Genomic DNA, 25,419 nt, shown 5'->3' with positions numbered 1-25,419 from the left:
ATAAATTGATCAAGTTTTTTTTTTTTAAAAGAGAATGACACGTTGGAATATATATACCTAGAAATAATTCAATATTTCACATAAAAAAAACGCACATCAGAGATGACATCTAGTGGAGCACCTCCTGGCTTCAATTTGGACAAAAATTTCTTATTTATTTCCTAAATATTGTGCAACAAATAATAATGTATAATGTCGTATTTAGTAAATTTTAGGAATTAACGAAATTAATCGGGGCGTTACAATTTTGACTCGCATCCAAAGATGATAATGGCAAGTCGTACATTTTAATCTACGTAATTTTTTTTTATTTGAAATAAAAATCGAGACATAAATGAGAATGATTCTCATTAATATTTTGAAATCAAAAGATGGATTTATTATGATTTGATAATATGATGGTTGTATAGATAAATTATTTTAATATATCTTTTTAATATAAAGTTATCGTTAATTATCTTTTTTTAATTTTTTTGAAAAAGTATTATCATTTCTTATTCAACTAATAGTGGTCGTTTGATTTAATTTTATTTGTTGTATTGGGGATTAATTGTCGAGAGAGATAATGTACAGGGATCAATAAGCAATTATTTTTATCTCAATTTTAATCCCAATTACTCTGGGATCGTGGTTTTCAATTTTCATGGTTCTCTTGGGTTTCACGTAGTACAAATTCCAAAAGAATTTCGCCATTGTCAAACAAATAAAAAAACCCATGGAGCATCACACGACCACCAGCCGAACGGAGGCAGAACGGCTCCTCGGAATAGCCGAAAAGCTTCTCCGGAACAACGATTTGAGCGGCTGCAGAGATTTCGCCATCCTGGCTCAGGAAACCGAGCCTCTTCTCGAAGGGACCGAACAGATCTTGGCGGTATCCGAGGTTCTTTTAGCTTCAGATAAGGGAGTCAACAACCACAGCGATTGGTACTCTGTTCTTCAAGTCCCTCCTCAAAGAACCCATGATTTTGAACTGATAAAAAAGCAGTATCGGCGCCTCTGTCTCCTCCTCCACCCGGACAAGAACAAGCTACCCTTTTCGGATTCAGCTTTCCGGCTCGTTTCTGAAGCATGGGCCGTTGTCTCCGATCCGGCGAAGAAAGCTGTGTACGACGGGGAGCTCACTCGTTTCACAAAGGTGGATTTGGTCGCTTCTAGGAAGCAACAATCATTTCAACAGCAGAAGAAGCCGCAACAGCCGAAAGGAGATAATTCCCACCAAAAATTGCCCGTCCGACGCAATACCAAAGGGGGCAGCGGAGGTGGAGTAGGAGGTTCTGGTGCTACAAAAGTGAATAAAAAAAACACCACTGGAACTCCCACTGCCAAGCTGCCACCCAGTTTTTGGACGGCATGTCCTTATTGTTACAATTTGTACGAGTATCCCAGGGCTTACGAGGGTTGTTGTTTGAGGTGTGATAGTGAGAATTGCAAGAAGGCGTTTACCGCAACTGAGATTTTGTCGCTGCCACCCACGGTACCGGGGCAGGAGGCGTATTACTGCTGCTGGGGGTTCTTCCCTATGGGTTTCGTGGCCGGGATTGTGGAATCGCCTCAGAAATGGATGCCACCACCAGTTTTTGAGGATGAAGGGCCACCGGATGCTGGGGAAGTCGGTGGACCAGAGCCGCCGCCACCCCAGCCCCCTCCCCCACCCCCGGTTAATATTCCTGCGCCAATACCAGTTTCAGCAGTGGTATCCTCGGTCTCCACAGACGGGAAAAGGAAGAGGGGAAGGCCTAGAAAGATAGGTTAGTCATTTTGCTGAATGTTGCATCTTTTTGTACATTCTGTCTTTCACCATTAAGTTGACAGAATGATCCTTTGCCCATGTGTGTTTTTCGTTAGTGTCTGTAGAAATTTGATGCACTTATTGCATGTTGTGGTGTGATAGCGTAGCTTTGTGCACAATTTGGCCGAGCTATGTTTCTTGACAGCAGCAGCATCTATGTAGAAATCTAGTTAACGGAGCCGCTCTGGTTTTTGATAGCCAAGAAGGAAAAGCATAATCTCCCTTAGCCTTGTTTCTTGTATGGAGCTTTAGCTCGATTTCTTACGGAATGAATGCTTATCTAATTGTCCAACTTTCTACTCTCTATTTGTCTAATCACTTTTCACTATTTGTTGGCAGTAGAAGCATAGTTTGTAGTTGTATGCTCTAGTGTAAAGCTGTTAGCTCCAGTTGCTACACGCTTCAAGTCTGGTACTTGTTTGAATTGTTACGGTGTTGGACTTGTGTGACTTGATGTTTTCAGAAGTCCAGTATTCAACTTCCAAGGCGAAAATGTTTTCTCGCATCCCTATTTTAACATGGGAAATATAGTGTTTTCTGAAGTCTTCAAGTGCTCAAACGAAAATCTTTTCTTGCATCGCGGATATAACATGGCAAATATAGTGCTTTCGGATATGGTCTGAATTTAGAATAAACACTAGCAATGTAGGAATTTATTGATTACTATGGATTTTGACTTGCCATGGTTGAAGAATTTCGATAAAGATGTGATGGCTGCTGCCTGCTGGGAATGAATCATTCCACGAGTGCTTACTAGTCATAGGTGAAGTGCCTTACTATGGTGTTGCGTCTTGCGGAGAGTACAAGAGTTTAGACCAAAGAATTGAAACTGAAATTGTAATCAGCTATAGTTGTGGACTTCTTGTCATATTTGTGTATGTTTTTATGTTTACGTGTTTTTGAAAGCATTCCAGAGTTTTCAAATATGAGTTGAAATTTCCTCGGATTGGCTCGAATAAGGCTTCTGCTGACGAAAATTTGAGAGACCTTATTCCATGATCCGTTAAAAGTTTTGTTTGCTCTGCCTCCTCCCTTCTTTGCTGTGCGTTTGCTTGGGAAATGATAATCCATTATGCATGTCTGCCATAATTTTTATGTTGGAATAATGGTATCTATGTTTTCATCGGGTTAAGATTGTGAATGCTTGGCACCGTTGCTCGCTCTTTTGGGGTAAGGCACTCACCCGTATAGCAGTAACCATTGCACGATCTCATTATTTCCGCCTTCAACAAATTGGATATATAACTATTTTAAGATTTGTCCCCGTCTCCAATAGCCAAATCGTCCCATGGGTAATTGAGGCGGCAAGATGCATGACATAATAATATGTATCAACGGTTGGTAGCTATGTATAAACTGGTCTCATTCTTGACATGGATGTTCCGACCTGAGATCGAGGCTAGATATGCTGGTAATTCATGTTAATCGGCTCAAAAAAAAATTCAAACTTGTTATCGTCCTAATCCTCACATTTCTCGATTTGCTTATGCAAAACAATTTTCACAAAATATTCTCATTGGTTCGAATGTTGTTCCTAATTCTTCGTTTTTCATGTTTCCGACCAATTATCTGGATCCGATAGAGAGTCACAACACCAATTTCAGTGTTAGGCTCTCAACCCCGGAAAGAAAATATAAACCACGAGGTTGATGAGGAAGATAACAAAGAAAAGAGCGTGCGAGAAATGAGCTCCCAGTCACTTGGTTGTCACACTGACAAGAAGACGAGGACTTCTGAATCATGGGCTCATATTTCTTCAACCAATCCGAATACTGATGGCGACTCTGAAATCTGCTTACATCCAATAGGTCAACAAAGGGGGAATAGAAAAAACAAAGCCAAAGTTATAGAAGATGAAGGATTCAACATGAAATGGGGACAAAGGCAACAATATCAAAACGAAAAAAATTGGCCTGAAGGAAATCGAGCTAAAGCAAATAGATTACGATATTCTTATGAAGGATACTAGTGGATTGACAGACAACTTCCTTGACATATGAAAATAGTTGAAGAAAATGCATATACATGGCCTAAAGTAGATGTGTTGTTTGTTGACGATCATTTTTTTTAAATTTATTTTAGTCTTTATGGTTAGCTGATGTTTAAGTAGTTTTTTTTTTTTTAAATTTATGTTAATATTTGTTTTTAAAAAATTTAAATAAAAGAAGCGTCTTTATATTGTATTACCGACGCAAACTAATCGTTATAAAGTAACCTTTATAAACTAGTCGTTATTATAAAATAGTAGTTGTAAAATATTTGTTGTAAACTAGTCGTTATAAGTTAGTCCATATATATCAGCATGAAAGTTACGATCTTCCTTTCCATTATACTTGTGATATGAATCACATAATACCTTCAGTTATTCTCGAAATGTCTGAAGATCCCCATCACTCTATAGAAAGTATCATCCGTGAATTTTGGATATATGATTTGTGGGAAGATGATGTCGATCGAACGATGGTTATGCTGCTTGAGCATAGATATCAAGCAGCTCGAGGTTCTTCAAGAGCTACAAATCGGACAAGGTACGTGATATGAGCTTGACGATGAGCAAGGAGATACAAATTGAGATTATTTTTCATAAGGAATTTAAGTGACGGAGGAGCACAAAATGGATCAACTTGAAGACATTGTATTGATTTTTGTTGTTTATTTTGTCATATTGGCCTAACATTTAGTTTATATCATTTTGTGCATTGTAAGTGGTTATATTTTAACGGTTGTTGGGATTTGTACTTAGTTTTTATTATTGTTTTCGTCATATTTGTAGATTAGCTAAGAAAAATGGTGTTTTTCTGCTTGTATTGAACCAATTAGGTCATGGTTACCTAGTGAGTCCTTTAAATAATTGTATTCAATCATTTTGGGGGGAAAATAGAATCATATTCAGCCTAAAACCGTTGGTTTTTTGCTTGAGTGAGCTCTCTCTCTTGGATCCATGTGATCTCATGTTTGTAACTTATCAAGGATGTTTCCATGTGAAGTTCATCATTTGATACCGAGGTTCTTATTTTTCTAAGTAGTGGGTTGAGGTCCGTTTCTAGATACTTTCCGTTCTTGCTTCGTTATAGGAAATCATATAGGCAATGGGTCGTGGTATTAATTCACATATCTAGAACCCGGCCTTCTGTGTTCACTCATTTGTGCAACTTGTTCCTGTTTTGGCATATGCTTCTTTTATTCCTATATAATATTTTTGTTTTTTGGATATTGACTGGCCGATAATCGCCTACTAAGTCTGTTTTGAAAGAAGGTTCTTGCTTCGCTGAGCAATGAGTCAATGTTTGGTATCAAATTTTCATGTTTTTGTCCTGTGTTTATTTTTGTATATAATCGATTACCTTGTTTCTCAAATATATTTTCGTGTCTTGTTGTGTCGTTTTATTTATTTCGTGACTGTCGTTGTGTTTATTGTTATCTATGATTTTATAACTTTCTAGTGGTCATAAACCTGTGTTGATTGTGATTCTCATGGTCACAAAATGAATATCTCCCATGTCGTTGCACGAGTCTCTCATCATTTGGTATCAGAGCAATGGATCTATAAATCCCCGACAATGTGATTGCAGCATTTAAAGTTATCCATCATACAACATTTAAAGTTATCCATCATATGAAGAGAGTGATCACTATAGGGTTTTTTGAGAATCATGACGCACAACCGCACAGGTCTATCCACCTTGATTGAGAAGGATCAATGTGGCGAAATGAAGGCCGGAATCTTGACTATCTATGAAAATGCTAGGGGGCAAGCGATCAATTTCGACAAGTCCTGTCAATGTATTGTATAATATATATAAATAGTAAGGGTCAGTTAGTCAAAATAGTAATGTACGTATCTTTTGTATTCAGCTTTTTCCGCAGCTTGAGTTCTGCAGTTTTGGTGGGGGTTCTACATCCACGAGATAAAAGGGATACATTGGACGCATTGGGATATATTATGCACTGAAAAGGAACTCGGAAGACTCGGCTTTCGCAAAGCCTATAACCTCAACGGACTCCAAGATGGTGGTGGATGCAATCTCATGGACGGATGTGGACTTATCGGAGTTTTTGGATCTATTATTTCAACTCGTCGTCAACTCCTACATGAACAACTTTCCTTGAGAGTTCAAAATGTTAGAAAACAAGCAAACATGGCGGTCCATTTTCTTGGTCGGATGATCATTTCTTATGCTAGTCCTCATGTTACGGTTCATGTCCCTTGTATTATTTATGATATAATTTAACAAGATTTTAAGGATGATGTCTGATTACATCATGAGCGCTACTATTGGGAATAACCCATCCTTCATATGGAGATCTATGATCTGGAGTAGGAATCTGCTAACCAAAGGCATTAGATGGCGAGTTGGAAACGGCAAGAAGATTCAAACTTTTAGTGACATCTGGATCCCTGGAGTCCGAGACCCTCTGCACGATCTAAGTGACCAGGAACACTTCAAGTCTGTCAACAAGCTAATCCAACAAGGTTCTTGGAATGAAACAGTGATTCGCCAAATCTTCCCTTCTTACATTGCTGAAGAAGTCCTGAACATCCCTTTAGCAGGGGAGCTGACAGAAGACGTGAGATACTGGAGGCAAGATCCGAAAGGATGCTACTCGGTTCGGGATGGGTATAAGACGGAAATTGGATGCTATGAACCCCCACCAAATTGTTCTGAGATTCATTCGAGAAGTTGGTGGAAATTCTTATGGGCTCTATCAATACCCCCGAAAGTTCGTATCTTCTGGTGGCGAACCCCCTCCATAATATAATTCCAACAGAAATAAATCTCTTGGCTCACCATGTGCCAGTTAGCGGCCACTGTCGGCTATGCAACTACGGGAGGGATACAACCGAGCATGCTCTCTTCTGGTGTCCGCGAACTAAAGCATGCTGGAATGGAACCATATTCAAAACACTGTTGAAAAAAGCTCTAAGATCTGATATTGTGGATATCTTTTTGTGGATGAAAGAGCAATTCAATCGGCAGGACTTTGAGTGCTTTGCGGTACATACATGGGCTGTTTGGTTTGAAAGACAGAAGCTCCTACACAATGAAGACCGAAACCTTACCTCTATCAGCACAGATTGGAGTACTCACATGCTGAATGAATACAGAGAAGCACGTACAGCCATCAATTGTTGCCCCATCACACAGCCCCTATGGTACCCAGAAAAGATGGAAAAATCCGGAGATGAATCAACTAAGACTGGAAACAGATGCAGTGTATAATGAAAATACAAATAGGTACTCTGTGGGTGGAGCAATTCGTAACCATGAAAGGCAGATTAGATGAAGACTTGAGCTACACAAGTGTAATAGCGCAAGAAGTTCGTCAGCTACTGACTTCCGTTCATGGGATTCGAGTTAATCACGTGCGAAGATCGGATAATGTAGTGGCACATTCTATTGCTTTTTTTTGCTATTTCTTCTCCTATCCCATTTGTATGGGAGCTCGGGAATTTTCCTCTTTGGTTGGTAGACCTTGTAACTAAGGACATGACTAATTCTTAATAATATTACAAGTCTTTACCATAAAAAAAAAAAGAAGGATGATGTCTGATTAATGAAAGGTGATTCCGTTTCAAAAAAGAGTAGACAGACATTTTTTTTTATATATTATTGCAAAACTGGAAATATTAGTATCTATATAATTTGTCGTACTAAATACTGACCGAGAAATAACTAAAAAAACTAAGGATATCAATTGCAATTTATAAGAAGTCAATAAAAAAGTTTAATAAATATCAACAAAATAAAAAATTAAACAATTACTTATTTATGCTAAATAGAGATTTCATTTTATTTACTTATTAATAATTTTTTGAAAATCTCACCAATCTTTATCAACATTTTTCTAAAGTAATTTTTAAATATTTAGTATATCATTTTTAATGTATTTAACAATGATTTAAACATAGAAAATTATATTTATAATAAGAATAAATTGCATTTAAATCTCCTAACCCAAACTTGGGTTTTGAGGTTACTCCCTGACAGAGAGAACATGTTTCTACACTCTCTGATCCATATATAAGAAATTTTTTCTTCACTCTACGTTCATATGTCTTTTAACATATGAAAATCGATATAAAACATTGAGAATATATTATTAATATATGATATTTGAGTACCAAATATATCAAATTTGATGTAAAAAATAAGATTTTAAGTAAAAAATTTAAACGAGTTCATTAATACCAATACTTACTGTACATGTTTGAGTACTAATTTAAGGAAATTTAGGTACACAAAGAGAATATGTTTCTACACTATCTGATCCACAAAAAAAAATTTATGCACTCCATGTTATTATGTCGTTTAAAGGATGAAAATTGATATAAAACATTGAAAATATAATATTAATCGATCATATTTGAGTACCAAATATATCAGATGTGATACAAAAAATAAGATTTTAAGTATAAAATTGGAACAAGTTTATTAATATCAATACTTACTGGGAAATTTAGGTACACAAATATTAAATTAACGTAATGATTTATAAATTTGTGGTATTAATTGACTCAAATTGGGTACACAATCATGATTTATTCTTTCAGTTTTAGAAATATAAAATGTAAAACCATATGTAAAATATTTTTATACACCGAAACATATCTTTATAACATATGTGGAATAGGTGGTATCGAAAACTCATATATATACTGTACTAGGAAGATGCAGGTGTGTTTCACATGTGATAATAATGAAACCGAATTATTTTTCTAGACAATGAAACTGAAATTTTGTATAACTAATTATATCATATGATATGTCGAATTTAAAAACAAATCAGATAAAAAACGAGAAAATAGTTACATAAAAAGTGAAACGAGTACTTTAAAAAAAAGTGAAACGAGTTTTGACAACACAATGAGAAATCTCTTAAAGTTTCCCTTATTTGGTCGTCATAGCACCAGTTTTTTTTTTTTTTTTTTGCATGCAGTCTGTCTCTTAATTTGTTTTGTATACTCCTAAAGAAGCTCGTCGTCCTTTCTTCCTATAGTAGTGTCGTGTGCTTTACTTCGACCGGGAATCTTCTCTCAAAGATGTGAAAGTGTAGCTCTTTGATCCTTCTTTGCTTACATTATTTAGCTTTCCTAATCATCTTTTTTTTGTTGTTGATATTTTTGGAGTGAAGCGAGCATGGTTTCGAACACTTTCAACAATTTTTGAAACCATGTCTTAACTGTTTGTGATGGACATATCCAATTTTAACATAAACCTATGACTTTCTTTGTTGTGGCTGATTATATCATCGATGTCCTATACCGTATGTGAGATATATAACATTAGTTATACACTTGTAAATGATATAATGAGCTAAAACTTTTTTTCTCTCCAATGAACAGTAAACTGTTAATCTTAATTTATATGTAGGTTTGCCTACTTGATTGCGGATTTTGACGTATTCTTCAACAGAACGCCGAATGAACAATGCGAAAATTTCTCCAAACATAGTTATTATTGCGATTCCAGTTCCATCTTCAATCAACACAGTAAGTTTATACCAGAGAGGGTATTTAATATGTGTATAATTATATGTAGTGATCATGATATATTTAACAAAGATCAAAAGTAGAGTTAATTAAAAGCTTGGAACTATTTCAATTGGTATATTTGTACAGTCAAGGGAAGACACTCCACTGGTTTTTGTGGTTGATTTGTAAAAATGGATGCAGGCATCAGTAAAACAGAGACGAGTTGTTCGGTCTTTTTTATTGTTTCTTGAACACAGTAGTAATTGTTCTAAAAAAACAGAGAGAGCAGATTTAGTTATTTTGTTCTTGTCTCTTTGTTATGCTATTTAATGGTTATTTCGAGAGCACAAAGTTGCTATAGATGAAGAAGAGTAAATGAGTGAAAGTTTGCAGAATTTTGGTTCTTATTTTTTGTGTTTTTACAGTGTAATTTAAATAGTTATTAGAGAAGCATAAATGTAACTAAACTAAAAATCAGATAGACCAAGTCAGCAGCTAATTAATTTCCCCGCTGGTTCGCACAAACTTTTCAACAGCATTCTATTCTTTACGTGCAGTAATATTTGACGTAGTGTTTGTTGATTTCATTGTTAATATATAAGAAGTGATTAATACGATATTATTCAAACAATGATTTCGAAACAAAGTTTGCAAACTTAAAACATAGCTACGATTAGATGCAATGCTTTACGATGAAAAGATATTAAAAGTGATCTAACCATTAGTAAGTTCAACTGCTCTGGAGCATTGTGGATCGAGTAGAACGTATGTCATCGGTGTATATTTCAATTGAGAAACATCTAATATCAAAAGCAAAAATGAGAGGCGATGTTTAATATAATTATAGTGTGTTTGCATTCTGACGTTGCATATAGCTGCTGCAATAGGCTGCACGAGCCTCCTTTTTTTCACACCAATTGGCCTTCATTGACAGCTAAATCATCCCACAATCCAATATCTATAGTCTCGTACCTCTTGAAAATTTAACCATTAAAAGTGTGCAGCAGAAAATGAGTAAAATATAGTAGCAAAATATAAGAATTTTTTTAGTTGTATTTAGTCATTGTTTATCATGACTAACCGTTCATTCATGAGGACGATTTCTCTTAAATGTCCAATTGTTCAGGTCTTCGTCTCGAATAAATACGAAGTGGTCGAATGTTTTTTTGACAAAACCAATTACATCTACAGAGTTTTCACAAATTTAATGAAACATTAGTTTGAAAACATTCTGAAATAGTAGTCGAAGATGAAGCTTACGTTGGTCTTCATTTGCGTTATGCTCAGGAGTGAGTTCATTAAACTTCTTGAATTTGATATCCAGTGGCATCGTTGGTCTCATAGCTACAACATTATTTGTCCGTACATGATGACATACAAATATGAAGCATATGTCTCTTGTGAGACGGTCTCACAAATTTTTATCTGTGAGACGGGACAAACCTACCGAGATTCACAATAAAAAATAATACTATTAGTATAAAAAATAATATTTTTTCATGGATGATCCAATTAAGAGATCTGTCTCACAAAATACGATCCGTGAGACCGTCTCACACAAATTTTTGCCAACTATGAATGTTGTAACAAAACGGTTGGTCCATGTAATTTATGACTAGTTAATTTTTCGTGTTTCAAATATTTACGTTTAATATATTTTCAACCCCATTTTTTCTTTAAATATCACATGATGAGAAACAATAATCATATAAATAAGCATAAAAAATATACTTAATTTATTATATTATTTTACTAAAATAAATATATTATATTCTTATAAGCATATATATGACAACATCCATTGACTTTAAAATTATAAATACTATTTTCATGGAACATTCAATTGTCAACTGATCTTACTCACAAGTTAAATAATATGTGCATTCAAAAAATTTATCTTATGAAAAAGGAACATAAAAACGAGATATAAATAAAATTAAACCAAAACAAATTTTTGTTTAATTTGAACGTTAAAAGTCAACAAATCAAGTTTTCTATGATAAATTGTGAAACTAAAATAATCATAACGTAACCAAAATGTATTGATAAATCGATTTTTTAATTTGTGGGTTGCTTTATCTTAATATTTATTTAATTTTTTTTCCTTTACATATATATAATTAGACTAAATAGAACAATTCTTCAAATCTTATATATTATGGAGGTAACTGTAAGATTGACATATATTTCGAACAAGAAGTATATAATTTTAAAGTCTGTGGTTGTATAATATCTCGCAACATAAGCGGAAATTGCAGAGGAGGTACACCGACCACGCATGACAAAGTGTGAATGATGGCTAAATCAAACACGCTATATACCGAGATTAGAAAGACAATCCTGTGGAGATACAAGCAAAACCTGAGAGGCAAATATTGCGCAACATCCACTAACCGAAGATTAGATAATGACATGAGAAAAAATTGTTACTTACTTGGCTCCCAATAAAAAAACGAGTAATAATATTATAATCAAATGTAAACGCAAGTTACCAAAAAGGATGGAACATAGCAGAATGACATAGACAAAACGTTAAACTAACGCATAAAAAGCGGCTTATATTCATGCACAGATATATTAAGAGTACTGAATAATAAGCGTAACATCACAGTAGCGATTCCTAAGCCTGCTGGTTCTTGTATGGACAAAAGTTTGAATCGACCCATTGAAGAGAAATTGCTGAAGGAAATAGCGAAAATGATAGGCGTCTCTAGACTTGAACATGACAGCGGCGTGCATGTAACAAACTTGCACGCAGGTAGTGTCTTACATGTTCACGAAATAGTGAAGAAGATCAAGATTCAGACCTAACATTGTATTTCGAACGTTACCGAACTATTGTTATATTGATGTATTTGTTACCGTGTTGGTTTTATTTAATTTGTTGGCTACTATCTCCTAGGATGCCCAATAACTCTTTTTACCTCTTTGATGATTGGTTTGTTTATTAAAAAAATAAATAAATAACACATGAAATAACTCATATAGAGAAAAACATCAACATCAGCCGGCTATTCGTCTTCTTGGAACCAAAACATATATAGTTTTTAAAGTTTATTATATTCCTTGCATAAAATGTACTGGATAATAAATAATGAAGACAATTAATAAGGACGTCAAAGTAAATTCACAATTAAAGTGATATATATTTATTCACGATTAAAGTTACATATTTCTATGTATATATAGAATATAGATATAGATATTCAATTATTTGTACTTATTTTCACATCGGAGAGGATTTGTAGCCCAAGAAATACAAAAAATTTTCCTTGTGGATCAAAGAGTGCAGAAACATGATCTCTCAGACAAGGACTTGTGTTTCATGATTTAAAGCAATTTACCGTAAAACAAATATATGAAAATAAAATTATTTTTAAACAAATAATAATAATTTTTATTATGTAATGTACATGACGACGCGTGTGACATATCGCTAGTTTATAATAAAGCGATGGTTAAATCTGAAACAATAGTATTTGTATTAAATGAGCAATGATATTTTTAAAAAAATTAAAGTTTCATATATTTATATTAATAATAATAAAATAATAATTTTAAAAAATAAAAATAACAAAAAAAATTTACGTTAAAAAAATATTACAATTTAGGACAATAAAATAAATAAATAAATTTTTTATGTCAGCGTTTCAGACTTGGACCTAGACTTGGTCACGGGTCTGGCCTGGGTCGAGATTTCTCCGACCCTTTAACTGGCCCGCTTGTGGTCGATTAGGTCCAGGCCTAGGCTCGATTAACCACATGGCTCATGTTCGGTTTAAGCCTTTTGTTTTTTTAAAGAAATATTATTTAAATAAATATTTAAATCACAAAAAATATAAAAATAGACTTACAGTTATATAGTTATAATTATATAAGTTACCAATGTATCATCTTTTGATGTAGATGAATCAAAGTTTACGTAGTTCGCTTACCTTTACATACATACATTTAGGAGTTGTGATGCTCAATCACTCACATTTCTTTTCGTCATTGTTCCAGATGTTCCCTCGGTTTTATCTTGATCTTCTTCATCACTTTTAACATTTTGTATTCAGCTAGCGGGTTTTGACCAATTATTTAGCAAATATTGGGCTTCCAAATTTTCCGGTATCAAGCTAGAGCGTCTCTCATCCAATGTATTTCTTCTCATACTAAAAACTTGATCCACTGCAACTCATATTGAATTGTCGATACAGAAATGATAATAGGGCAAGCTATAATTGTTTTCCCATTATAGACAATATTGGTTATGTTTGTGTTTTTTGCGATCGTGACGTCGAAATTTTGCTTCATAAAATCAAAGTAGTAGTAAAATAATTCTCAAGTCCCTGACTAGAACATGAGGATCTTCGTGTACGTTTCATCCGCTCTCTTAATAAAATTGTGTTTTAGTAAGTTTAGAAGTAATATTACTAGTGATAATGTATGGTATTTCATGTGGAATATTTTGTCCACCATATTTGGTGTTATATTAATGTTAAATATCATATAAATGGGTTTTAGTATTAAACAAAATCAATGAGATAGATTAAATTGATTCCGTAAGGTCTAAAAAATCATAATATAATGTTAACATTTCTTGTAAATCGTCTAATTTAAGTCTAGCATCTAAAACAAAACCACATAATATTTCAAAAAAATTTAAAAAAATATTTTTTCCATTTTATTTTTATGACATAAATACATTGAACTAAATCATTATCACTAGATTTAAAATGTTCACTAAAAATACATGCAATGTTGCAATAATGTGTTAACACTAAATGAGAAGTATGATAATAAACACTAGATAATTGATCACTAGCTTCAGTAAACACTTTTAAAATTTCCCAAATAATATATGTTTAATTGATTTGAAAACAAATAAATATCAAGAACTTGAAAATGTTATTTATATTCAAAAGATGATAATAACAATTTATATGTTGAATTTCGATGAGTTAGAACGTCTCATGCAAACCGTTTAGGCCTCATACCATTTATTTTGCAAAATTTATCTCATTGTTTCATAGCTTGGAATGTGTCAATAGATAATGAATTGTGGTCCTAATTGGTTTAATATGTTATTCTAAATTTTTTAGTTAATCTTGTACATACTAATTTAAAATACAACATTTGCACTTAATATGAAAATTTTACCACATTTATTATTTATATATTTTAATGAGCTCATTAATACTAGAAGAATTTTCAATAGCATTATCAAAAGAAATTGAAAAGGCTTGAAAATTTAAATCATATTCTTTTAAAATAACAAATATAAGTTGATAAATATTTTGTGTCGTCTGTGATTCCTTAAAACATTTATATACGAGTAATCTTTTTTGAATATTCAAAGAACTATCAATTCAATGATATGCAATACTCATATATGAACAACTTTGACAATGATCACTCCAAATATTCATATAAAAATCAACATAATGTATTTAAACTAGCAAATTCTCTATTTAATTCTTCTTTTTTTTGTTCAAAAACTATTTTTTAAAGTGTGTGTTTGAATATATTTCGTGGGATACATTTAATAGAAAGATTTTCACTTGTTTAAAACCAATTTCAAAAGATAATTTATCACTAAAACTAAAAGAAATTTATTCAATCGCACAATATTTAGCTATTCTTTCTCTAAATTTAGATTCGAAAATTAAATAGTTGAAAATCGTCGTTACATGTTTGAGATGAGATGCCGACATTTTAGTTTGAGAACGATCACTACCAAATTTCATTGAATGATCCGTCTCGACGTGCCATGTTAAAGTTTTATAACCACATCCTTGTTGAAATTGGTAATTTTTGAACAAATATTTGTATTTGGCTTACAAATCATCGGACGGAAACACTACACCTTGTCGAAATGTTTGGTGAAAATATCGGATGTGTGGCGAGGCGTCTCTCGAGTTTTAGGAGCCTTCAGATTGCTCATATTTTCTTGACTCTAACGATTATGTGTTTGTTGAGAGGCAGCATTGGTTTGAGACCCTTGTTTCATCGAAAAAATTAAGATCATGGCAGTCGACAATGAATAAAAGAAATCACGATTATTGAACTCGAGCATGATGTTCTTTCCCTTTCCTTTTGATCCAGTCATTCGTATAAATATAAATTAAAGTAATTAAGAAATAAATAAACAATTGACAATAAATTAATAATCGGGACTTGATATTTTGATAATTGAGAAGGAGAGATTGAAAATTGAGAGATAGTCCTGTGAAAAAATGAAAGAGGTGGGAGCTATTTATAAAAAAAATTTCGAGCAAAAAAATCCAACGGTCGACACATCTATCCGGGTTGGGTCAACGGCTTTACGACAAATGCTTAAAATTTTAATTTGATTTTTTATAGAGACTTGTTATCCTGCACCCCATGGGTGCAGGGTATTCTTGGGCGCCAGCAGCTGGGTTATCTTTTTTTTATTATTTTTTTAAAAAATAAAAAGAACAAAATCAACAGAACAGGCCATTATCTACGCCCAAAAATTTCCAGCTACCACACCTCACGCTCAGAAGAAAATAAAAGAAACACACCCCACTCTCAGAAGCTTGAATTGAGCGTAAAATTGGAGATCTCGGCCGTGCTCTTTCCGGTCATCTTCGAAAGATGATTCTTAAATCAGAAGAGTACGCTTCTCGACCGTGCTCTTTCCGATGAACAAATTCCAAGATTCTAAAATCAGAAGATAAATCTTGGTAGCTGGAAATTTCTTATTCCGAAGATTTTGGGAATTTCGGATTTTGAAACCTATGATATATATTGTGTGAAATTCGATTTAAGGTGCAATTTGTGCATGAAATGGCAAAAAATTCGATTTCGGATTTTTTGTGCATGAAATGGCAAAAAAAAATATTTCTTCTTTCGAATATTGGATTCGAAAAATGTGGATTTTGAAGCCTATGATATATATTGTGAGAAATTCGATTTAAGGTGCAATTTGAAGCCTCTGCTTGTTGCAGTGTTTAGTGAAATTCGATTTAGAATTATATATATTTGATGGATTTGTTGTGTGACTACGTATGTTTACCGTTAGTTAGGTGTGCAATCCATTGCTTGGATTGCAATATTATACATTTGGAAAAATGGAATGGTATGCAATTCCTTTTTATTTGTGATTCCATGCTTGGATTGAAATATTATACATGTTCTAGTTCCAACTCATTTTGCTATGCACAGGACCAGAATCATTGCTATACTTCTTTTGCTGAGTTTTGACAATGGTGAGTTATAAATTATTAATTGTTTTTAGTTATAATATTTTGTGTCTGCGTGTTGAAAAAGTTTGTGAATTTTTGTACATTTTAGGGGAAAACATATGTTGTCTTTGTTGGACGTGAACCAGGTATTTATGATACGTGGGAAGAAGCATCTTCTAAAGTTACCGGACATAAGGGTGTTGTCCACCAGTCTTTCAAAAATAGAGATGAGGCAGAAAGAGCTTATGACGCATTTAAGGTAAAACAAGCTACATGCACTTCTTCCAACTCTAGTGTAAATGAAAGTTCAAGTTCACCTACATCTTCAAGTTCAAATACAAAGGGAAAAGTTTCGCAGACTGAACAAATAAAGAAGTTGCAAGGGATAGAACAGAACTTGGATGAGATAAAGAAGAATTTGGAAGCGATTGTAGAGAATTTGAAATCTCTACAAATTAGCGACCATGATTAAATATGTTGTTGGAAGTTGTTACCTTTGTTGAATTGGAAAATACATTATCAAGTTTTAGAACAATTTCTACGTACTTATAGCAGCAGTAAGCAGCATAGGATAAATGGGTAAGACCAAAGACATGTTGGTATGTGATGTTTATATTTAAGAATGATTTTGCAAAATGTTTGTGAATTGTGGAATTTGTGTACTTTGAAATGTTTTTTTTTTACATAAGTTCATGTCCGAGCAAAGATGCTCCATCTTCCAAAGGGCATACACATGTAATGTACTATTGTGCAGTTGCTGTTATAGTATGCATTTCTTAGTTGAGCTGCAGGAAACACAATAAGTTTGTATTTCTTAGTGGAGCTGCAGCAACAAAGGGATTTTCTACCTAAGTTGTGAATTGGGGAATTCAAAAAATGCTGCCTTTTTAAGAGTAAATGACAGTGTTTAAAGTTGAAGCAAAATGAAAGTTCTTTTCTCAACGCTGCCCTTTTATTATGTGTGATGCTTTCTCATTCACACATTACAAAAGCAGAAACTCAAAACTCAATACTAACCTAACTCATTTACTCAATTGGCAAAATGTTAAAATTATATTCTGGAGATTAACAGGTACAAGACTAGTGTGCTACTCTTTACAGTAGCTTGCAATTGAAGTTAAAATGATATTCTGGAGATTAACATATACAAGCAGCGAGCAGTCATCAAATGCGGGAAACACAAAAGTTTACAGAGCAATAGTTAAAAAATTTCAGTAGCACAACATTCCAGCAATGTTATTTATCAGAAATCAGCAGATCACAACATTCCAGCAATTCAGTAGCACAACATTCTCAGCTCGATCAGCCCCATTCCTGCAGCAGCAATTGCATCAGAAATCAGCAAAGCACTATCTTATTATTATTCAAGGAATATGAACACAATTTCACAATGTTTTTCCAACAAAATATGTAATTAAAGTTTAACTTTAATATAGCACAAACGATTTTAACAGAGCACTATCTTATCAAAATTTAGCATCATACAAGCACCAACAACAGAAACATAAATACATACAGATTAATTCCAGTCATCGAAGCCCATTCCAGTTGTCCACATGTTTTTACAACCTGTAAATATGAAGACGATGATTAGTGAAATATTATCAAAGAAACAAAATTTAAATGCATAAAATAATTTATGTATTTGAGTTACCATCTATTGATCCAAAATCTTCTTCATCTGAGTTCTCATCTGTGTTATCATTATTTACAGTTGACTTGATAAACGAACTTTGTCATTCGTACTAATATTAAAAAAATTATTAATTTTTTTAAAAATTAATCAATACATACCCGTCTTTCAAATTTGGACAGTTGCGTTTGTCATGTGACACACCTCGACGCCCGCATCCACGACACTGTCTGCCCCTTGATGTTGACTTCTCCTTCGATGATTTTAGTCTCTTCCCACGTCCTTTTGTTTTTATTTCTGAAGGATCAATGATACCAATGGCTCCATCCATGGTTCTTCTACTTTGAATTCCACTGCTTAATGTTCTATTAATATTCATCTCCTTTATTTTGCTATCAATAGAATCAAACTGTTCAGCCAAGAAGTTTGTCCCCTCATCACTGAAAGATGCAACATCAATTAAAGCTGAAGCTTTACAAGATAACCTCATATGTCTAGACATCAAACACCTTTCTGGATCGTCGACCACATTTTGCTCAGCCATAGTATATAGTACGCCAATCTTTGCATCTTTTGTCCACCGTTTGAGTATATACTTATCAGGTAAGTGGAACACTTGGTTGATACGAAAAAATGCTAACATATGCCTGCACGGAATACCCTCAAATTTAAATTTCATGCAACTACATGATATATCGTCTCTTTGTATGTCATGCGTAAGCAACCTATGTTTGGCAGAAGAAGAACCTTGAAAATTAATGACATTGTAAACCTCAAACTCAATTCTGATAGATATTTGTTCCACATAATAACCGTGACTCAGACTAATTTCATTTTGAAACTCCAACCATTTGTTTTTCGTGTATACATTCAACATTTGCAATTTCATTGGCCAGTTCGATTTAAGCTTCGGCCGCTCGTTCATATCAGTATGATCCGCAACTAACTCATTTTGTCTTTGGTGTCGAAGTGCCTTATTGAAACGAATTATAAAATCCATCAATGAGTTCTTGCTACAGACGTACCTCTTGAAAAATGTATGTGAACTTTCAGATCTCTGACTACTTGACATTCCTGCAGAAAATACATGGTTGAAATAAGCTGGCACCCACTTATGTCGCAACTCATACATCAATGACAGCCAATCATTTTCTACCAAGTTAGCACAATTCATAACCTCTTCCCATGATCTCTCAAATTCAATAGATGTCATAGAATGTACAATGACATTTTTTATGCTTTGATAGTGGTCACGGAAAGTCACCGAGTTCAATTTATCGTCATAGCAGGATCCTGGTCAGTTATGATCAAGTTTGGTGCATCTTTAGGCATGGCTTCTAGAAACTTATTAAGCAACCAAACAAAAGAATCAGTTTTCTCATCACTCAAAAATCCACAACCAAAAACAATGGTCTGATGATGATGATTAACTCCTACAAATGGTGCGAAAATCATCCAATATTTGTTGGTGTTATACGTTGTATCAAACACCACTACATTACCAAATGCAGTGTATGCCCTCCTTGATATAGGATCCGCCCAAAAACACCGAATAAATCTATTGTCTGAATCAGTCTCGTAATCAAAAAGAAATTTGAACTCTTGTCTTTCTCAGACAGAAAGAAATCAATCAATGTTTCGGCATCAATACCCTTGTGCTCATCCCTAAGCGTTTTCTCATAGTTTCTTATATCTCTTTCTGTGCAACCTACATGTTCAGGCCCTCCAGACTCTATTTCAAACAATCGCATTTGTTGACAAGTAGGTACATTCGCTTCTGCAAACTGTTGACTCAGTGCTTTCTTTGCTGCAGAAACAGTACGATGTGAGCGTAACAAATGCACATTCGAAGGAGTTGATAGTGGATGATTATGACTTTCCATGAAGGTACTAACAACCCAACCAAGACCAGTTTGTTCCTTCACAACTGAAATCTTTGACTTACATCCAGTTCTAATCTCATCACGAGCTCTTTCCTTTATTGGTTCATCATTTTTTGATTGTTTACTCCATCTGATTGTATCTGTATGTCCTTCTTTAAAGCATACAAATTTTTTCAGATAACTTCTTTTGTTTTTTTTACTTTTTTTGCTATTGCTCATTCTTGCACTAAAACCAGATTCTCGTGCATATTGGTTGTAGAACGAAAACGCCTCCTCTAAAGATTCGAATTTCATCCCTATTTTTGGCTTTTGATTGTCTCCAACTTGGGGAATGTATGACAGTTCATCACCGTTGTTTTCTTCCATTTTATAAATTTGAAAACAACAAAATTAAAATTGCTACACGTACTACTTATTGCACAGAGGTACAAACAATAAATTGAATCGAGTAGCCCCTTGCAGTAGTCATACCAACCCTTTCAAAAAAATCTTATTCCCGCAATTCCTTTAATTTTTTTTACTTATGAAACAGTTATTTATTTTTCATTTTCATTTTTCCTGATTAAATTCAATACGTATAGCTCACATCTTACTAGCAAGAGACGTAACTATATGCATATTCAAAACTATTTGCTCCACCTATTTTCGTATTAGAATAAATGCGAAGGTTAAATTCATAAATATTTCTTTTAACCATACAAGCTGAGAGTAAATCTAGAAATCTATAAACCAAAAATTTTCTTGGAATTTCGTAATCATATGACATATCGGAAAGAGCACGGCCGAGATCTCCAATTTTGCGCTCAATTCAAGCTTCTGAGCGTGGGGTGTGTTTCTTTTATTTTCTTCTGAGCATGAGGTGTGGTAGCTGGAAATTTTTGGGCGTAGATAATGGCATGTTCTTTTTATTTTTTTTAAAAAAAGTTAACCCTGGCGCCCAAGAATACCCTGGGGTGCTCGTAAGTCTCTTTTATATATATATTTTTTATAATATTTAATTAAAACAAAACCCTAAAACCCCGATGACAGCAGCAACACAAACCCTATTCAAGTAGCCTACCTCTCGTCGGAGTTCTCTTTGAGCCGGAAAACTTGTTAGGAAGTTGTGTCAAGCCGCGGTGGATGGCGGAGGTAGACAAATCTGCACTCTGCAATGAACGAAATATCAGGTATGTCCATTTTATTGTTTTGTTCGTAAGTTTGATACTCAATTTCAGGTTACGTTTTCCTGTATTTCTGATCGAAACTATGCTTTCTCCCCCTTTTTCAACGTGAAAATCAAGAGATTCTCCACAGTTGGTTGCTGTGTTGAAAGAGATTAAGGAAGGCTTGGATATGGTGAGGAGTAAAATCCAGGCTTTGACTGTCAAGGTATGACTCCTCGCTTGCATTATTCTATTGTGGATAGAATAAAATACTTGGTTATATAGATGAGGCGGTTTGCTTAATAGAGCTTTAAGAGACCCGATTTAGGTGCTTTTAATGGGATTGATTGGATTCGTGGTACTTAATTGCTACTTAGATGGTTGGTTGAGGAATTATAATTTCCCTCATTTTTTCCATTTTATTTTTGCCTTGAGTTGGATGGGGTGTGGTCTAAACTCCTAATTCTTGCAGCTCTAACCCGGGAATTACATAATTCATAAATCTTGTTGGTTTTTCAATTATACCCTGATTTTTTTCTAGTTGGTCTCTTTTTGGCTGATTTGAATGTTCTATTTTTGGTGTTAAATTACATCACCATTCGCGTAGGAGTTTGAGGCGAGTTCTCGACATTACTTTGATGTCCTGTACCTGCCTTCCTGGGGCCTCTAGTGGAGCCATGTTTGTGTATTTAGGCTGTCATTTTTCCCCTGAAACTGGTCGGTTATTTGAAGCAAATCAAATGTCAGGTTTTGAAGTTTCAGCATTAGTCGAAGTTCCTTGAGATTCCTTTGAAAGCTAAACGAGAGTAGTCAGTGAGGAATAGGGATAGCAGGAAAAGGCTATCAGGTTTGGATGTTTAGGGGTGTTGTGATACATTTTTTATCGACCTTTTTAAATGGAATTTCCATTAAACAAAATATATGGACCCCAAGTATCAGTTGTGAACACTCTTTATTTACCTTATATTTGCTCAGTTCTTTGGGTCTTGATTGTCTACTGTCTATATCACAGTTATATACTCCCTGGTATACTCAAAAGAATGAATTCTGGACTCCTTGTTGTTAGTTTGTGAAAGTAAGGTTAAGATAGGGGAAAAGAAACTAATGGATTTGATTTGTTGCCTCATAATTGTCCTGTGATTTTTTGGACAGGTGAAAGCTGATGATTTCCCCACTTCAGATGGAATAAGCTATCTCGAGGCCAAACATCTACTGCTTTTAAACTATTGCCAGTCACTTGTCTATTATCTACTTCGCAAGGCAAAAGGATTATCAATTCAGGGGCATCCGGTAGTCAGAAGTCTTATTGAGATAAAATTATTTTTAGAGAAGGTGCTCCTTATGCGCTCTCCCTCTTCCCTAAATATGAAAGTCGAATGAAAATACAGCTAAAAAAATTAATTTAAATAGATGGGAATCATTGATGTGTCCTGGTGTTTATGCATAATTGATTCTACTTTGCAAGCTATATACATGCAGACAAGTTCCAAGATACCAATTCATAATTTAGCATTGAAAATGGTTCATCATCTTCCTTATCTATAGGATGTTTACTTTATTATCATAGAACCTGGTTATATGCAGATTCGTCCAATTGACAAAAAGCTCCAATACCAAATTCAAAAGCTAACAAGCACTACAGCAACCACATTGGAGAAACCAGGTTCAGTTGAGGAGGCTGATGAGACCCAGAAGAAAGAGGATTTGTTAAAGTATCGACCAAATCCTGAATTACTTGTGAGCAAAACAAATGCTACTGAGGATGTAAGTCGATCATGTTCCACGAGATTCATTGTCAAGCTTATATATAAATATGACTTACATGTCAGAATTTATCATTTTCTTGTTGCATTTTCAAGATCAATTGAAATTGTTATCACAGGATGATTCTGGCGTATACCGACCCCCCAAATTTGCTCCTGCTTCTATGGAGGAAGGTAAGATGTCCAGACAGGAGAGAAATGCTTTGAGAAGAGAGAAGGAGACTATGCGACAAGCAAATGAGAGTGCTTATGTCAGAGAGTTAATGAATGAAATGGAGGGAAGGCCAGAGGAGGTTGTTGGATCATTTATGTTTGTTCTACAATTTTCTGTCTCCACCGTATGGATCTGTGTTTGATCATGGCTAAATACAGGTTAGGGAAACTTTAGGAACAGAAAGTAGAGAAATGACAAGGTACGTCTCAAAGATGGAAGAACGTGCGCGACAAGAAGAGGAACTCTTTACTCGTGCTCCTCTCACAAAATTTGAGAAAAAGAAGATGAGGCACTTGAAGAATTCCAGAAGTGGGTAAGTTTTGTGTGGACCTGACATGATCAACGTTTTATGAGATTCCATGGCATTATCTTGAACAAATTTTGTTTTCAAATGATATTTAGTTCTCCTTTGCAATGTTGACTGGCTGATCAAGTGACTCCCTCCATTATGATTATGTCAGGTTAAATGGTCTGACCGAAAGTTTCTATGATGAGATCAAAGCTTTACCTGTAGAAGGCAGCATCACAGAACAATCAATCAGCTTCGACAGTCCTAGCCACGGAGATAGAAAATTTAAGAAGCACAAGGTATATGTTTTTTCCCTTTTCTTTTCTTTTAGTCGTTATTTCAAGAGAAATGAACTACAAACATCATCATCCAATGTTGCATTCTTTTGGTATATTAATATGCTCTATTTACCATTAATGGTTTTGTTGGAGGGATGTCGATCTCGACGTGACACATCTAAGGTCGAAAACTGAATATTTTATCTTATTCACTGTGACTTTGCTTAGATTTGAGAATATGTACACGTTATTTATCCAAACTTAATTAGCCCAGAGTGATGAGCTAGGTTGCATTAGTTGCTGGCGATCTTGATGAGTTGTAGATTACCTTTATTTTGATTCGTGGTCCATTCAAAAACTAAAAAGCTCTACAAGAGTCAGCTTAAATGGTGTGACTAGCAGTCTATTTTTGAAAGGCCTAGAAGCATGTTCTTTCTCGGGAATGTAGTTTCGGTTTTCAGGCCTGAATATGTGATAAAACTTGTGCGACATTAATATCCAAGAAATCTTGGTTGAAATCATATCATGCTCTTTAGCTCATTGTGCCTCAGTTTTTCTCTCTTCATTGCGATGATTTATCTGCGCAACATGACCTGAGAAATTGATACGTTTACAGCGAAAGCGCTAGTGACCATGCACTCAATATACTCCAAGTGAAAATAGAGATGCTTCAGCAGATATTCGCCTTTGTGTGTGCTCTCGAAGCCATCGTTGATGAATTTCAGGGAAAAGGAAGTATCCGGTTTCCATATCTCCGGAGCCGTGGTGGATTGTTCGACGTTCTTTGTATAACTTTTTGAAAGTACTCTTTATTTTGGAAAACAGTACAACTCATGAATATTAGAAACCTTGTTCCTTCCTCCATAAGATCACTCATTGTCCATTATTTATGGTATAATTATTGTTGTAAAAAGTAAAAACCTCATAGTTTCGTTATGCTCAATGGATGTGTAACATATTATATAATTTTCAAGCTATAACAAAAAATATGAAACGAAAAGTTAAAAAATAAATTAAAAAATTATTTGGTGATCATCGATCGGGTTGGTTCTGGTCGGGTTTACACAATTCAATTTCGATTTTTGGTTTCAAAAATATACAATTCGATATCCAAAATACTTAGTTCGGTTCGATTAAGTTTTCTACCAAAATGGTTTTGTTATTTCGTTTCGGTTTATTCAATGTAAGCAATTATTTAAATAAGTACTTAAAATATATTTAAAATATAATGTGTTATTTTTTGGTTAATTTTTAAATCAAACTTGTACATTATCAACTCTAAATGAATTAAACAAATAAGAATAACTAATAATTAACAAAAATGATGCTTAATTGACTAAATATTATTTTCAAAATTTATAATATAAATTAAATCGTTAATTTAATCAAATTTTTATTTTTTCAAACACAATTATTAATTTAATTAATTTTTTATTTTTTCTGTCAGTTCGATTTTTGACATGTCATCTAAAATCAAACCATATGATATTAACATTTTTATCCAAAATAAAAGGTTTTATTTGCAATTCAGTTCAGTTTCCTGTTTTTCGATTTGGATTATGAACTTTTTCGATTTAAATCAAACTTGAACATCCACTCTTTGTTTCTCACTACAAATAATTTTTGCAAAAATATATTTTTATTGTTTCTCATCTTTTACATACAATTTCTAAAAATTTAATTGACTAAAAACTTAAAAACATTTAAAATAATTTTTTACAAACAATATTAACCTCTCGTCTCTCAAAAATATCAGTT

General features: G+C 33.9%; 3 protein-coding genes and 1 long non-coding RNA gene across 10 annotated transcripts; 3 read left to right on the top strand and 1 right to left on the bottom strand.

Annotated features, from left to right (window-relative positions):
- Positions 1 to 640: 640 nt before the first annotated feature.
- Positions 641 to 5,999, top strand: LOC142551463 (uncharacterized). 6 transcript variants are annotated; one of them, XM_075660709.1, is made up of 2 exons: positions 641 to 1,751; positions 4,155 to 4,474. In XM_075660709.1, exons 1-2 carry the CDS (start codon positions 716 to 718, stop codon positions 4,331 to 4,333), a joined length of 1,215 nt encoding a protein of 404 aa, XP_075516824.1. In that variant the 5' UTR covers positions 641 to 715; the 3' UTR covers positions 4,334 to 4,474. The 6 variants fall into 6 exon arrangements, with proteins under 6 accessions (XP_075516824.1, XP_075516823.1, XP_075516825.1 ...); XM_075660708.1 differs by lacking the exon at positions 4,155 to 4,474 and adding an exon at positions 3,403 to 3,975; XM_075660710.1 differs by lacking the exon at positions 4,155 to 4,474 and adding an exon at positions 3,375 to 3,554.
- Positions 6,000 to 6,040: 41 nt separating this feature from the next.
- On the top strand, positions 6,041 to 7,014 carry LOC142550711 (uncharacterized). The gene is made up of 2 exons (XM_075659788.1): positions 6,041 to 6,473; positions 6,593 to 7,014. Exons 1-2 carry the CDS (start codon positions 6,041 to 6,043, stop codon positions 7,012 to 7,014), a joined length of 855 nt encoding a protein of 284 aa, XP_075515903.1.
- Positions 7,015 to 17,750: 10,736 nt separating this feature from the next.
- LOC142550896 (uncharacterized) lies at positions 17,751 to 18,819 on the bottom strand. Its single transcript, XR_012821443.1, has 4 exons — positions 18,300 to 18,819; positions 18,111 to 18,201; positions 17,973 to 18,025; positions 17,751 to 17,770 (listed from the first exon to the last, which is right to left on the bottom strand). It is a non-coding gene; the product is annotated as an uncharacterized LOC142550896 (long non-coding RNA).
- A 2,157-nt stretch (positions 18,820 to 20,976) lies between these two features.
- Positions 20,977 to 24,521, top strand: LOC142551461 (uncharacterized). 2 transcript variants are annotated; one of them, XM_075660705.1, is made up of 8 exons: positions 20,977 to 21,141; positions 21,256 to 21,343; positions 22,270 to 22,449; positions 22,702 to 22,881; positions 23,000 to 23,173; positions 23,253 to 23,407; positions 23,556 to 23,682; positions 24,278 to 24,521. In XM_075660705.1, the coding sequence occupies exons 1-8, from the start codon at positions 21,095 to 21,097 to the stop codon at positions 24,287 to 24,289; spliced, it is 963 nt and encodes a 320-aa protein (XP_075516820.1). In that variant the 5' UTR covers positions 20,977 to 21,094; the 3' UTR covers positions 24,290 to 24,521. The 2 variants fall into 2 exon arrangements, with proteins under 2 accessions (XP_075516820.1, XP_075516821.1); XM_075660706.1 differs by having other exon boundaries at positions 20,993 to 21,141; positions 21,269 to 21,343.
- Positions 24,522 to 25,419: the final 898 nt, after the last annotated feature.

Source organism: Primulina tabacum, chromosome 7 (assembly GCF_025594145.1).
Source record: "Primulina tabacum isolate GXHZ01 chromosome 7, ASM2559414v2, whole genome shotgun sequence".
Classification (NCBI taxonomy): domain Eukaryota; kingdom Viridiplantae; phylum Streptophyta; class Magnoliopsida; order Lamiales; family Gesneriaceae; genus Primulina; species Primulina tabacum.
Note: the sequence above shows the minus strand (reverse complement) of the source record. Positions and strands in the feature narration are given on the sequence as shown.